Below are 15,265 nucleotides of genomic sequence, written 5' to 3' on the forward strand. Positions count from 1 at the left end.
TCAATTAAATTTAAGTCAGTTTTTTTAATATAGCCAAATATCATAAATTACAAATTTCCCTCAGAAGGCTTTACAATCTGTACACATACGACATCCTCGTCCCGGGACTTCACATTGGATCGCGAAAAACTCCCCAAAAACAGAAAACAAACCTTTCATGTGGAAAAAAGGGAAGACACCGAGAAGGATCCCTCTCAACAAAAAACAATAGATGTCATGTGAACAGATGAACAGCATTACAGAGTTACAACACATTCAATGAATATGACAGAAATGTATGAATAATTCGTAGTAGGCATGGACCACGATCCAGACCTCCGCAATCCATGAAACAGAAGGAGGTAGGCGGGGGGGCATCAACAGGGCCATGGGAGGCCGACCCAGGTCCAATGGCCCCTATGAGACGTGAAGCCACACACAAAGACTTCAAAGTATTGCAGTCGATGCACTGAATGTGGCCTCGGTGTAAACCAGGTACTATGACTGTAGCTGTAATGATGTATCTTGGCCACTAGAGAGAACTGTTCATTCACCAATTACTGAGTTCTAAAGATCAATTATTGTCAGATTTTAAACATTTACAACAAGAAAACAAGGTTGCCCCACATCCCAGTGATATAATGTGCTGCAGGCATGGCAGTAATATTACCAAGAGAGTCTCTTCATGAATGTTAATTCTTATACCTGAAATAAAGCAGATTTTCTCAAATGATTTTCCTTCCTATCATTGATGCAATCACGTTTTTTTTCATGGGGGTAATTTGATTTTAATAAAGACATGTTTACATAAATCTATTTGCATTAGAAGGATATAGGAAACTCTCTTCTGACCTAAAGTAAGTGTAGACATTGTGTCCACTTCTGGTTATTCTCAGAGGTGAAACGCCAATGATCAAATAATTAATTGACACAACTGATCAAATCTATTGAATTTATAAATATTTGAATGATGAAAAGTAATGCATCTTGAATAATGTATGAAAGGCAGAGAGCGCAAGTCCTTAGTTAATGGATTTTAACTATTGTAAAGATACCACAGACCACAGACAAGCTGTTCTTTAAAGTTATTAAAACACATTGTTTCTTTATCCTTTGCACTGTTTAATTTCAAATATCAAGTAGCTCTATCTCCTTATAGTATCAATCTCAAATATCTATCTCAATTCATGGATCACAATATGTAATAATTATAACTGGGTAGCTAGACTTTGCCCCTGATTTTTCTCTAATATCATCAATACTTAATCTGAATGATGTTTATACTATATCACTTCAAAAAGGTCAATTTTAAATTGCCTTGAAAGTGGTCATATCGAAATCACAGTGACAACATAATATAAAATATGAGTAAAATCAAATTGATTAAACCTGATGAAAATAAAGAAAATCATTAAAAGTCATTTAATTGGTTTGATTTACATTGATGTTATTACTGAATAATTACTAGGCCTACTTTGATCAATAATAAATCAAATCACATCAAATGTATTGTCTGAATGTGATTTAGTTATATGATATGATGGATACTGCAGTTCCTTGATATTTGTTTTCTTATATGTTGGTATCTGATCATCTTTCTCAGATCTTAAACACTTGGCTGGCCTGACCAGTAAACCATAGGGCCCCAGGTTTTGGGCGGCCCTGCTGATTCAGGCGGATAGAGAGCAGGCGAAGGAGGAGGAGTGTGTGCGTGCGTGTGTGTGTCGGCAGATAGTCAGTCAGAAGGACCGGAGTACCAGCGGCAGCTTGGGGAGCGTCTGAGCGGGGAAATCTGCGTCCAATACGGGAGAAGTCAAGGGGGAATCCGCGATGAGTTGGGGAACGGAGCTCTGGGTATGTTCACCGTCTCTAAACTCTGTTTGCTGACCAACCGCGAGACTTGTTTACGCCTTGTCCCGCCCGGTCAACACGCACACACACACACACACACACACACACACACACACACACACACACACACACACACACACACACACACACCGACTGTTGGGGGGAAGCGAGCAAAGGAAAAGGTGCCGTGTCACCTTGTTTAGCTTTGTGTGAAAAGGCGAGCGGCTAACGTGAACGCTAGCTGGCCGCCTGCGCTGTTAGCCGGCGAGGCTAGAAAGCCGAAGCTAATCCGCGGTGCACCTTAACGGCGGTGACAGCGGCGGAACAATGGGAGAGGCAGACGGGCACGGCAGAGGGGACGTGGGGGGGAGGAGGGGGGTGGGTGTGTTAGGGTTTACGGCCCGGTTACTTATCAACTTAAAAAACACCTGAGCTTCTGAATTTAAAAATTTTTTCGTTGGACTTGCAAGTTGCAAAGTTGTGTTTGATTTTTTTTGGTTTTTTGGAGTGTCACACCCTGTTTTTTGAAAGAGAAGCCTGGCAGGGACCCCCGGTAGCGGGGTGGAGGATCCGGGGGGAGAACGCATGGTGGGAGAGACTTGAGAGCCGGGGGTTTCACTGACTTACTGACTGACACAGCATGTCTCTTTGTGGCCACTCACCCAATCTTTCGTCCCAACTTCTATCCGATTAGAAGGAACACAGGAGTCAGTCAGTGTATACATACAGTATATATCTGCTGCTCTTTGTCAAGTGGGCTACAGCAGATATCAGTGCGGGAGAACGTGTCATTAGACCTCACTTCCTTGTCTTAAATGAAATATTACGATGTGGATCAATTCTATGTTGAACATGGAGTTCATGATTTTTTTTGAATATTTGTTTAAACTAGCTCATAGCTGACATCCTGTATTGTATGGGGTGTTGGCCATCACAAGCTTCTGTAACCATAGAGGCAACCAGCAGCATCCTCTCTCGCTTGCTCCTCCCTCCCCCTCCTTGTGATGATACTCCTTCAGCTGACCTCACTGGTTATATCTGCAGTTTTAATATCAGCTAATTCTTTTTTTATTGCTTAACACCACCAAAATACTTGTTTAAAAAGGATCGGGAAATATTGAGCTCATTTGATTTCTCATGAATGTATTCATGTTATCCATTCAGGATGCATCTTTTTTTACCTTTGGGCATTTTAGTACCAATAATTGAGAGGATATATCCTATTCAGCTGTGTCAGTTTTATGTTCCCAGAAATATGGATGGAGAGACTGGTTGTGAACAAGGGTTTTAAGACTGTACAGACTGTTTATTAATCAGAAAAAGGTTTATGTTTCTGGATGTTGCTACCAATTGATTCAGTGGCATGAACATGTAAGATAGAAGAATGGTCATTCCAAGAAAACTATAACTGGTCCTTGTAGGGCTGCAACACCGTTTTTTAAAATTTTCTTCCATGATCAATCGGTACCGTCGTTCCAATTTCCCAAAAATGGAAAAAAGATGGCTTTCACAACAAAAATGTTCATGGAGTTGGCATTGATGTAAATTCAGCCATATGATTACGTTGATTATTTTTAAAGAACCATCACTGTATGAGATGTTTCTTAAATTGGGAGAGAAAATTCAAGATTAGAAGAAAATGTCCCAAAAAGTTTAAATTGTTATAAATGGTAAATAAGAATACAATTCAAATAAAAGACTGTCCTAAATTTATATAGAAAATCCACCTCCAGAAATCCCAATGAAATGAATCAAAAGATTACTTTGAGTAAAAGTATGTAACTTTTAAAGTCTTCGTCTTCATCTCTGAAACCTGCTTTTCACCAATGCTATAGCAAAGCACACGATGGTGCGCTGACTGGGGGTGCTTGCTGATGGGCCGTCATAATCCCCTCAATCCATTGATGAGATTAATATGTTGGCTGTCTTTTGTCAGATTACACATGATTGGTGCTTGATGTGAGATTACGGATTATTGTCCGTAAAATGTGATGTAAAACTGATGATTGGTTGTTGTGTTTGACAGATGACTATCTAATGTCAGACATTGTCCATATTTGACTGTTTGACTTCTAAAATATGAGGTTTCTGGCTGTCTGACATCACATGTGACATTATTGGCTGTCCAAAAGCAGAGATTACAGTTGTCGGCCAACAAAACGATATTTAATTAACTAATATGAGAATCTAGAACAATGGCTTTGGGTTGTTTTTCTTTAAATTGAACACCAAACTCTCAAGGCAGCTTTAGTATATCCATTGAAGCTTCATGCCTTTTGCCATCTCTCTGCCTTTTGCTTCTAATCCAGGTCTTGTGAGACATCAGAAAGCCAGCGAGGAACATCCTATTAATGCGCTGGCTTCCTGCCCACCGAGACACACACACACACACACGCGTAAAGTAGGAAGTGTTGGTCTGAATTGTGTTTGTGTGTGTGTGTGTGTGTGTGTGTGTAGGATGCTGCCACGCTGTGCTTCGGTCTGTCTTGGTTGAGGTGAGCCGGAGGCCAGCAGATTGGAGCAGCCATGTCTGACTGAAGCCCAAGAGGCTGACGGGCAGTCGTCTCTACTGGTCGTCCAAACTGAAAGACGAGGGTCGGGGATAAAGGGTTGCGAGGTGGAGGAAAGAGGACGGGCTCTAAACGGCTCGCTAGACTCTTGCTTTTACTTTGAAGTCTGTCAGCTGTTAAATACAGAGGGGACTTTAGACCAATTGTGGAAACTCAGATTCAGAGCAGTGAGCAGTTTTTTTTTTTAACGCTCTTGGAGCTTAAGGGGTCACAAATGTTTGCTTTTCTTCCCTTCATGTGTTGTGGGGATTTTGTAAAGCCTTCTTTCGGTGTTCCCTCACGCGTCGTGTGGGAGGTGTTATTTGGAGAGTGGGGTACCGGGGTTATGTGGGAATCATTTGACACTTGGAAGCAAGGTGATTGTTTGCATTCTTGGCATCAGGTGGCCATCGGATTCAGACAAGGGTGTTCGATATCCCCGCTCCTGTTTGTGATATTTACAGATCGTAGCATAGAGTATATCACGGTCTTACTGATCCGTAGGTTAGCATCTCGACTTTCACATTGTGTTGTCTTGCACGAACGTCTCAAATTTGGATGAGGCAATATTTAATTTTCAAGGTATATTTGCTCATGTGTCCTTTTTGGCGATTTAAAAATGGAACACTCAAATATCAAATTGATCTGCCTGTGTGTTCTGTGTTCAATTACGTTTCCTGAGGTCGGTAGTGGGCTGGCAATCAATCCTTGTTCTTCCGCTAAATGATTAGTTGATTAGTTGAAAACTAACTGTTGAAAATGAGAGTAATCTATTATTAGTTTAAGTAATTTATCAATAAAAAATCTCAAACATTCTTTGATATTTAAGATTCTCAGATGTGAGAATTGTTTTTTTTCTTAGTTTTCAGATTTTCGGACAGTTTGGGAAACTAAACAAGACTGTACAAAATGTAAATTTGAGCTTAGTCAAACAAATAAGTTCCAACGTTTGAAATACCTGACCGTTAATTGATTCTTCAGTTTTGGTGCATCTTGACGGTATTGCGTTGGATCTGAAGCCTCCTAAAATGCTTTACGGCTCCCCACTAACTCCTGGTCGATGCTGTTGACGTCTTGCCAGTTGGTGGTGTTACTGGTTTTGGTTCACAGGGCGGAAGGCGTCTTCTTCCGGTGGTTATTCAGTCTTTGCCCAATGATCTGACCATAAACTAGTTTTGATCAGATGATATAAGAAGTAGGTGGGATTAAGAAGACATTTTTTCCAGTTCTGAAATGAGAATGATTGCTGAAGCGCATGGTACTTTGGATATGTCCCACGTGTGAGGGTGGATGTCTCTCTTAATGAACAAAATTGGAGGAAGATGAGGGTGAAGCGGGAGGAAGGAAGCGTGAGAGAGCGGAGGAGAAGGAAGCCCACAAAGAGGAATGGAGGGAGGTGTTTAATGATGGGAGAGAAGGGAGATATTTTGATACGTGAAGGAAGTGACTTAGTGACGGACCGAGCACTGAGAGACAAGTACAGTTGACGGACGTAAAATATGACTGATCCCGCCGGAGAAACATTCCACATGACACCTGATTAGCATTCCTCAACGGAGGTCACACAATGGCTGTCTGAACGTAGACCTCTCTCCAGCATTATGTGGCACGGACAGACTTTTACGTGATTGACATCTCCTGCACCCTCATGTCGGCTGTGTCGATGCTGTTATTTGGGGAACAAATATACATTGATCAAACTTAGTAGTGAATAAAGTTTGGTAACTCAACTTCAAACAAGACTTCAATGAGAAGAGGAGGGAAGTAGTAGGACAGTATAGAGCTTAGAAATGACACCATTACTGAGAATTGTCATCGATCTACGATTTTCTTTTGCCAAGGCGTTGTCGCAAATCTACTTTATTTTGTCCTATGTAATGGTGAGATGCATTCTCAAAAATGCAATCAGAAATAATGATTGAGAAATGAATTATTACGAATACTCTCATGAATTCCATTATTTCATTCTGTGGGACGTGATGCTCACACACACCCACGGACACAGCTGCCCTCTTCCTCGTCAGAGTCGGTCCCCACTGCTCCTCCGCTCCCCCTCCCTCTCTTCCGGCCTCCCATCCTTCCATTGCTCCCCTCTGCATGCAGTCACAGCTGTATCCACCCGGCCAGCTGTTTGGTGCTCAAGCTCTTCTCAGATTCACACAGCATCACATCGGACCAATGCAGTGACCCTGGATGAACCCGTTTTCTGTCCACACTTGTTACATGACCTGGCTTGGTGACCTTTGGCCCTATCAGGGTTTATTGTTGGTGTTTTAAACTCTAGGATTAGTATGTGGCCTCAGTTTTGTCCCTACAGGGTTACTTTTTTCCTTTCATTTGAGTCAAGAGAAAGGTAGTGAGTGAAGTCTGGTATATTCATGGATATTTGACTTGATATATCCAAGAAGACTTGAGATATGTGTTGCATACACGTTTGTGTCATTGGGTTTCCTTATCCCAGTCGTAAGGATCACATATATATTGTTTCTCATCTTTAACTTTTGTTGCATCGTCCACATTAATCCTCATTTTTTTCCAGGAAGTAAAAACTGAATCACGAGAGACAGAAAATGGTTCCAGACGTCTCAGATTCACGAACCGTTTAGATGCAGGACTTTGGTCATAGTTGCAGCTCCGCTCACCGTGTGCTGTCTTCCAGGAGTCACTCGGTCTGTCTGTCGACTGTTTATTAGTCAGCTACTTTATTAGCCAGCGGATAGAAATGCAGGCTTTAGGACGCGTGGAAAATTGGAAGACGGGGGGGAATTTTTCTGGAGAACGTTCCCTACATTTCCAACCCAGTCATTACACTTAGCCTCTCTAAGGTCTGTGTGTGTTACATGTAATAATGACTTTATACTGATGGCATTCCCTTTTGTTAGCCCTGTTTACTAACTGTGACACCCGGTAGATTGAAAGATATTTTAAATAATGTTGGGGTTGATTGTTGGGCAGTCACCATTATTGATTATTGCCATGCTCTTTATACTATGCTATCTATATCCTTTAATAATATTACCGGTATTTTATCGTGTCTAATTTTGCAAGTCAATGAGCAGAACCTCGGCTGGCAATATTGTATTTTCAGTTTGTTTCATCAATATTATATATATTTCAAGTATTTAATTCACTTGATTAGCCGCAGAAATTAAAATGTTTGACATCAACCACCAGTAGATTTCCCACAAGAATTTTCGAGATCACAAAATATCCATCGACGGAATCTCTATCATTAGGAATCTTTGATGGCATTTTTCACATTCAGGGCTGATAAAAATGAAATTAATAAGCTATATTTGCATTACGACTTAGAATAACTGTACACCACCCCAGTAGTTTAACATGCCTTATAAATGAGGATTCTTCTCACCGATTGATTAAAACCGCAGCGAGACCAACGTTTCTGGTCGCGGCTCTGGACCCCGTCGCAGAATCTGCAATACTTTGTCCAGCGAGATGTCCGCCTGCAGTCTTTTTAGTCCTGCTGTGTACTAAACACATCAGCTGCACTGATGCTATCTGCTCAGGGTGGCCAGGTCTGTGTGACACAACCAGCCCAAAACCAGAACTAAGCCACGTGCACTGCTTTTAAAGCCCAACAGCAACGCTATCAGTCACACATGTTTTGTAATATCCACAAAGGAACACCATACATGTGAACGGAGCCAGGGCTTTTGCAGTTTCCCCGAAACAGTTATTTAATCTACCGATGCACACATTTAGCAAATTAGGTTCAGCCAATAATTAGCATACAAACAAATTCACCCCAGGGCAACACTTCAGAAGTAGACTAATGCTGCGTTCACACCAAAAGCATGGTGCCCTCTGATTGTCCCTTCAGTTCCATGTTGAGTGATCTGGCTCTTGGCCTCTACAGCAACATTACTTTCCTTGGCTACCAATGTTAGTGCACGGTGAATAACTAAAGCATGAATGAAACCAGCACCTTTTTGCGTGTGTGTGCTTTCAAGTGAATAACGACGGGCGGGTGTGTGTTTGCCATTTGACAATAAACCATTAACTTTTCCTTATCCCACTTTGTATTTAACCGCGCCTCACCCCTCCTTTCCATCCTTACACCGACACTCTTCATCCTTCTCCTCCTCACCAACCCCCTCCTCTTCTCCTTTGGGGTCGGGCAGAATCCTCCAGCACAGAAACCTTTATCTACGGATCCCCCACAGGACATGATGGAAGAAGTGTTTTAAAAGAGGTTTATTTCACAGACCCTTAAATAGACTTAAGGGTCTGTGAGGTAGAGCTGCTGTTTTGAAAAGGTTTCTTTTCTCCCAGGTTATGGGTTAAATGGGATACCATGGTGGCAAGAATGATATATATATATAAAGATAATGTAGGTAAGTTTATGAAAACCTTATGTTTTAGCCCAATTAAATGGCTAGATGATGATTATTTCTTCCCACTATCTTAACTCTAACCCTATCATCTGGCTAAACATGTTCTGACCATAGCGAGAGTGGTGACGTTTTCTTGTCAAATCAAATTCTTAGCAAAAACATTAAGTATCCTCGAAATGAACCATGTAGAAATCCTCTTTAATCATGGTTAAAGTTTTTTATTGATATTGGAAAATGGAAATGGTCCTTTTAAAGACATGATTCTAACTCACTGTTCACTTACTATTTTTGTGTGGACCTTTCTATTTTGTCTGCATCTTTTATTAATTTACCATCTGGTCTTTTGGTCAAAGTAGGCCATCCTCATGGTAGCTGGGACCAGCTCACGTATGGCCTTTCTGTAATGGTTACAGGTACTGGAATCCAAAAGCACGACAAACACAGGAATGCAGTAGGAGGCTATTTACTTAATCTTTCAGGCAGGGTCAAAACCGGGTGGTCAGTCAAACAGGGCAACAAATCCAAAAGGGGCAGGCACAAATCTCAAGTCGGGTGAACAGGCAGATCAGAACTAGTACTAGGAATTCGCTGGAGAGTTTGGCAGTGACACACAAGACAATCTGGCAGAGGACAAGTGGAAGTGAGGGAGCTAAATAGTGAGGGACTAATGAGGGGATGGGCTGCAGGTGAGAAGGGCGTGAGGACCAGGTGAAGGGAATGAGGGACTAATGAGGGGATGGGCTGCAGGTGAGAAGGGCCTGAGGACCAGGTGAAGGAATGAGGGACTAATGAGGGGATGGGCTGCAGGTGAGAAGGGCGTGAGGACCAGGTGAAGGGAATGAGGGACTAATGAGGGGATGGGCTGCAGGTGAGAAGGGCGTGAGGACCAGGTGAAGGTAATGAGGGACTAATGAGGGGATGGGCTGCAGGTGAGAAGGGCGTGAGGACCAGGTGAAGGGAATGAGGGACAATCAGGTGAGGATGACAGGATCTGGAATGACAGGAGAGTTAATTAAACATGTAAGCAGGATGAATTTAACTAGGAAGGTGGGGAATTCGTGACACTTTCTAAAACATAGATGACGACGATGCAATGATCAAAATGATTGCTTCTACATTTAAAGTCTATCCAACATTTGTTTCAGTTAGTTTTCTGTGCTTGCTCAGGTTTACATTGAATTCCCTTCTTTAGCAAAACCATACGAACGAAAACTAGAATTCTTAAAGATCTTGTCTTTTGGCTATATGGACTTCCAGGAACCATCTCAAAGGTTCTTGTCGGTCTCCACTCCAGCCCCTATGTGCTGACGTAGCGGTTGGCATTGTGTACAAAAGCAGTTTACTTTACGATGTGGCCTTATCAGCCAGCAGATTCTATTTGCGATGTTTCTGCTGTTGTGGCTGAAGTCAAGTCTGGGAAACGCTGGCTTTTGGCAGTAATTCCCCACAAGGCACATACCATACCGTCATGTGCGAAATGATGTATGTACATGGGATAAGCGTAACTAGGACGGCCCCGCCCCTTCTCCACTCCGTCTCCCTCCCGGTCTGACATGAAGCCAGAGTATGCAGACGAGGAAACATTGTTAATTCTCGCTCCAGAAGAGGGTTCCCAGGCTGTTTATTTGGCCAATGAAGTTTCAGAGCCCAATAAAGCTGTTCAGCTCACACACACACACACACACACACACACACACACACACACACACACACACACACACACACACACACACACACACACACACACACACACACACAGAGACAGATTAGCTGCTTCGTGTGGAATGTCTCTGGTTCCCTAGGTGACCTGTCCATGAAGTACACATTGTACCCCCTGGTTTCCACGAGTACCCCGGCCATAATATGTCAGGTAGTCAAAGTGTAGAAGAAAGGATGATGCCACGCTGAGCAGCATGCCGACAGTTGGTTGGTTCATCAGAAACCCAAAGGAGAAAAAAAAGAAAAATGGAGATGGATGCGTAAATGATTTGTTATCCTTCTTCACGGTCCTGAGAGTTGGTTTGCCTCCAATGCTTAAAAGATTCAACTTAAAACACATTAATATACTGTGGGATGGGAAGACCGCTTCAGAGCTGTTGAAGCAGCAGTAACTGACATCAATGCTAGTTAAGTACAGTATTTGTCATTACCCCCCCCCCCCCCCCCTTGGATGGAGCAGTGACCCCCAGAGAAAACATGGCCCTTCTAACCCGGTCCCAGGCAGTCCTGACCCAAACTATTTTTTTTCCCCCCAACTGCAGATGGTTCCCTGGCAGTGTAGGGCTGGCAAATATTTATATTACATCAATATACTATATCTTCTTAGAATTTGGATATGATAATATGGCACCATTATTGTCTTTTCCTAGTTTGTCTAACCAGACTGTTTCATTACCCACTTAGTCATTATACCCACATTGCTGATGATTATTTATTGAAAAAATCTCATTGTGTTAATATTTTGTGAAAACACCAATAGGATGTTTTCCTTATATTAATATCAAGGTATTTGGTCTCACATATTGGTATATTTGATTTGATTTGAAAAGTAACACCATGCTAGCTATGTGGTGCTGTCCGGTCACTGCTAGACGGCCCAGTTAATTCCGGCGCTTGAGGGAGAGGATACAGGATTTTTGAACACAGTTAACATTTTATTGTTTGAATGGCTAAATGCTCACTGCTCTCGTTAGCAAAAGTAACGCAAATGCAGTTATTTGGAGAATGGTGAGGTTTGAAACCAAATGGAAAAGGAGAGCCAGAGGACGTGAACAAAGTGATTTGTAAACGGTGGACTAACAAGTTGGGACTAAAGGGTAACTTTAAGAAACCCAAACTCGGCATCCAAGAGAACACAATCAGCCCAGTGGTGGCAAGACTGTCAGAGGGCAGTTACTGCCTGTTGATTTGAGCTGATCTATTGATCTCGGCATGCCCTTGTGTAAATGCCACTATCGTATTTTGGGACAATAGTTTTGGATATCTTTTTTTTCTTTTCTTAATGCAATGTGGTCAGTAGGAGAATTTGAAGACGGCCCATTCCTCCCACGTTCCATACACAACATTTGCTGAAAAAAGACCGCGTCGAGTAGAGCCGTACCGTACCATGCAGTGGAAATGTGGCATCAGTAGTTCAGCTGATGACTGCTGCAGTGCTAGTAGTACTACACCAATGTGCTGACTGCCTATTGTACATTCGTCATATGATATGGAGTTAATGGTTAACACTCATGATACACATTAACAGCGACAGTACACTGTGCCGGCCAGTTTGTGGTGTTCTTTTGCTTTTAAACATGCACCGACGGTTAAAAGAAATAAAATCGTGCTCGGCGACTGCAGAAGAGTCTCTGTCAGCATGTCACATGATAAGGTCGGTTATGTTCAGCTACTTCCTGCAGGAAGTAAAAAGGAATTTCTGTGAATCTGCATGCTTATTTATACCGTGGTAAAAGGTGATCTGAGAAGATGTTTCCAATGACTGTAGGCAGTTTTTGAGTTAATGCAAGCTAATGGATAGGAATTTCCTGCTGGCTGTAAGGGAACATTGTGGGGAATATTCCATCCATTTCCCTGGGGGAAGAGACAATTTTGATGAAAATTAATATACAGACAGATTTAAAACTAATTGTGTATGGAATATAGTATTTTTTAAAGCTGCCATCTATTGAAAACCTACTGTATCTTAAAGTGTATTTATTATAATGTCCAATTTAATAGTTTGAAAATTGATACCCCTGTCACAAAAGTCCAGAAGCGGCTCTTCTGGCTCAGTCTAAAAGATAACAGAAACTGCCTGACCTCTAAAGCTCACTTATTAACGCATTATATCTACTTTTGTTTATTACGCACAACTTGTATCTGGCCGTTTCCCCCTTTTTTCCAGTCTTCATGCTGAGCAAACTGACCTTCATATTTTGTCGACAGAAGTTTGATTTAACCCTTTGCCAGAAAGGAAATAAGCATGTTTCCTCCAATGTCAAACTGTTCCTTTTTAACCAGCACATCTCAGTCTGACTCGGGTCTTGTGTACTGATACAGTAGTGTGATTTGTTTTGAGTACACCCAGTGTCTATAACCATTGAAATTAATTAGTTTGACCCAACTCATGCAGTTCAACTCAGTTTATTTTTTATAGCCCATAATCACAAATTACAAAATTGCCTCAGAGGGCTTTACAATCTGTACACATACACCATCCCTGTCCCAGAACCTCATATCAGATCAGGAAAAACTCCCCAAAAATAGAAAAAAAACCTCTCACGCAGAGAAAAGGTAAGAAACCTTCAGGAGAGCAACAGAGGAGGATCCTTCTCCCCCCGGATGGATCAAAGCACAAGATGTCATGTGTACAGATGAATAGCGTTCCAGAGATACAGATGGTTAGTCCCTAATAAGGATGCAAGTAAAGGATATTTTTGCCACATGAATGATAGTTGTGCGATTTGTCAGTGCTGAATGGACTCACACTTATGTACATTGCCTAAAAATAGTGCCAGCTGTAAGCACCCAAACCAAGTGTCATAGCCTACAGTCAACCGCACTAACCTGCATGGACATAGTGAGGAAGAGGTGTCAGGGTACACACACACACACACACACACACTCGGAACAGAGAGCCTCATGCCAAACCCTGGCTTTGATTAATGCACTTGAGTCAGCGGTAAGATAAATCAAGGATCCTGTGCTTTTTTCTCTAAAATGAATGAGCCATTTGTGTGTGTGTGTCTGTGTATGTGTGTGTACACAAGCATGCACACATGGTCTGATGACACAGCTCAATGGATTGTTGAACTGATACAGTGATCATCACATCCTGCTCTTTCATATTTGGCACACAAAGAGGAAACGCTGTGGTTAATTCTATGGACAACCACTGCAACGGATTGTGCTGAAATTAACTGTGTGTGTGTGTGTGTGTGGGTGTGTGTGTGTGTGTGTGTGGGGGTCTGTCTGTCTGTCTGTAGCCACCCAGTCATAGCTCCATTCCTGCAACACAAACTAGGTCTGGGTTCTGAATCATCGAGGCTCTGATCTGTCCCTGGCCGTAGCAAAGAGGCATGTCGAAAACATTTCGGTGGCAGCATTGTCATCTTTTGACCACAAATTAGTTCTGATTTAAGAGCCTTTTTTATTTGAATGAAGTTGCTTGTCAGAAATGAGACGCTACAGCCGTCTTACTTGTGTATGAGTCAGAGGGAGAATGGCTGTGGACCGGGTGCTGTTGCTGTGAACTCTCAGTAAGCAAAGGCTCAGATCGAGACGTCATCCTTTACATCTTAAGCTATACCTCCATAATACAGTATAAGGAAATATTTTTTTAAATTATGGAATATTGAAGCTTTTTATTGTTACGTTTCAGTTAAGACTTGTATTATGATGGTTAGTACAGAGCCTGTGCCTCTGTACCTGTGTTTGTAACACTGTGGTAACAGCAGCAACATTCAATCATTTAAATGTATTTCTAAAGCCCAATATCACAAATCACATGTTTTCTTCAGGGCGTGAAACCTGTACAGCATACATCACGCTCTCACCGTGGACCCCTCGCATAGATGCAGGAGAAGACGTCTCAATAGAAACACACCAGCCCAGCACATGCAATATCACGCTGATGTCATCCTGAAACATAATATAATCCCCGTTAAAAGAACAGGGCTTCCTCTGTTTCACCCTTTTCAGATCAGATAGTGACCGAGGAAATCCGTTAGTTGACCTTCAGTGTCGGAGGGCAAGATCAGGGTTGAGATTAGCAGGGTCAAACTCGGGCTGGAACCAGCAGTCTCTGACATTTACAAATAAAGTATTCAGCTTTTAAAAAAACTATGTTAACATAACTGCAGTCATTACTCAGTGTTTCCCCACCATTAATGTTTAAGACATGCTCTGTTTCAACCAAACCTACAACACGGGATTAGCAGCATTTATATATACAACAAAAACAATAAAGGGGTACTTATTCAATAATGATGTTTTCACTAATTAATTGAATCAAATATTTTCTCACCAAACTTATTGTTTGATCTATAAAATGTCAGAACATAGCGGAAAAAGTCATATTTCCCCATAGCTCAATGTAATTAATTATAGTTTGCTATCTTCAAAGATATTTAATTTACAGTCAAAGAAGACAACAAGAGACATAAAAAACAAGCATACCTTACTGAAGCTGAAACAATGGAATTTTATATTTATTTGTATAATATTGATCGATAATCATAATTGTTGACTAATGTTTATTCAATTAACTAATTAATGAATCGACTGATTGTTTGGGCTCTAGCTAATTCTGAATCCTGATTTCTAGAATTGACACTGTTTCCCACCACTGCTTCACTTAGACATGAATAGACAATGACTCTAACTATGTTAACTATTTGTATTTTCTTTATATTATGCTTATTGATGGTTATACATGTTGGCAAATCACTCTTTCCCCTTTAACTCTGCGAACTTTAAGATTTAGCTCACTTGTCTACCATAAACAACACGCTACAAGCACACTTTGACATCTTAAAGACGGTGATACTT

At 41.6% G+C, this 15,265-nt stretch overlaps 1 protein-coding gene across 4 annotated transcripts in view; it reads left to right on the plus strand.

The window, feature by feature from the left end:
* The first annotated feature begins 1,722 nt into the window (after positions 1–1,722).
* Positions 1,723–15,265, plus strand: part of fnbp1l (formin binding protein 1-like) — a 39,647-nt gene continuing 26,104 nt past the window's right edge. For 2 of the 4 annotated variants that reach the window (XM_056414020.1, XM_056414022.1), the window contains exon 1: positions 1,724–1,833. In XM_056414020.1, coding sequence (XP_056269995.1) covers positions 1,810–1,833 — 24 coding nt within the window. In that variant the 5' untranslated portion in view covers positions 1,724–1,809. Of the gene's footprint in view, positions 1,834–15,265 lie in introns of all 4 variants that reach the window. The other 2 variants (XM_056414021.1, XM_056414023.1) reach the window with 2 other exon arrangements.

Source organism: Pseudoliparis swirei, chromosome 5 (genome assembly GCF_029220125.1).
Source record: "Pseudoliparis swirei isolate HS2019 ecotype Mariana Trench chromosome 5, NWPU_hadal_v1, whole genome shotgun sequence".
NCBI lineage: Eukaryota > Metazoa > Chordata > Actinopteri > Perciformes > Liparidae > Pseudoliparis > Pseudoliparis swirei.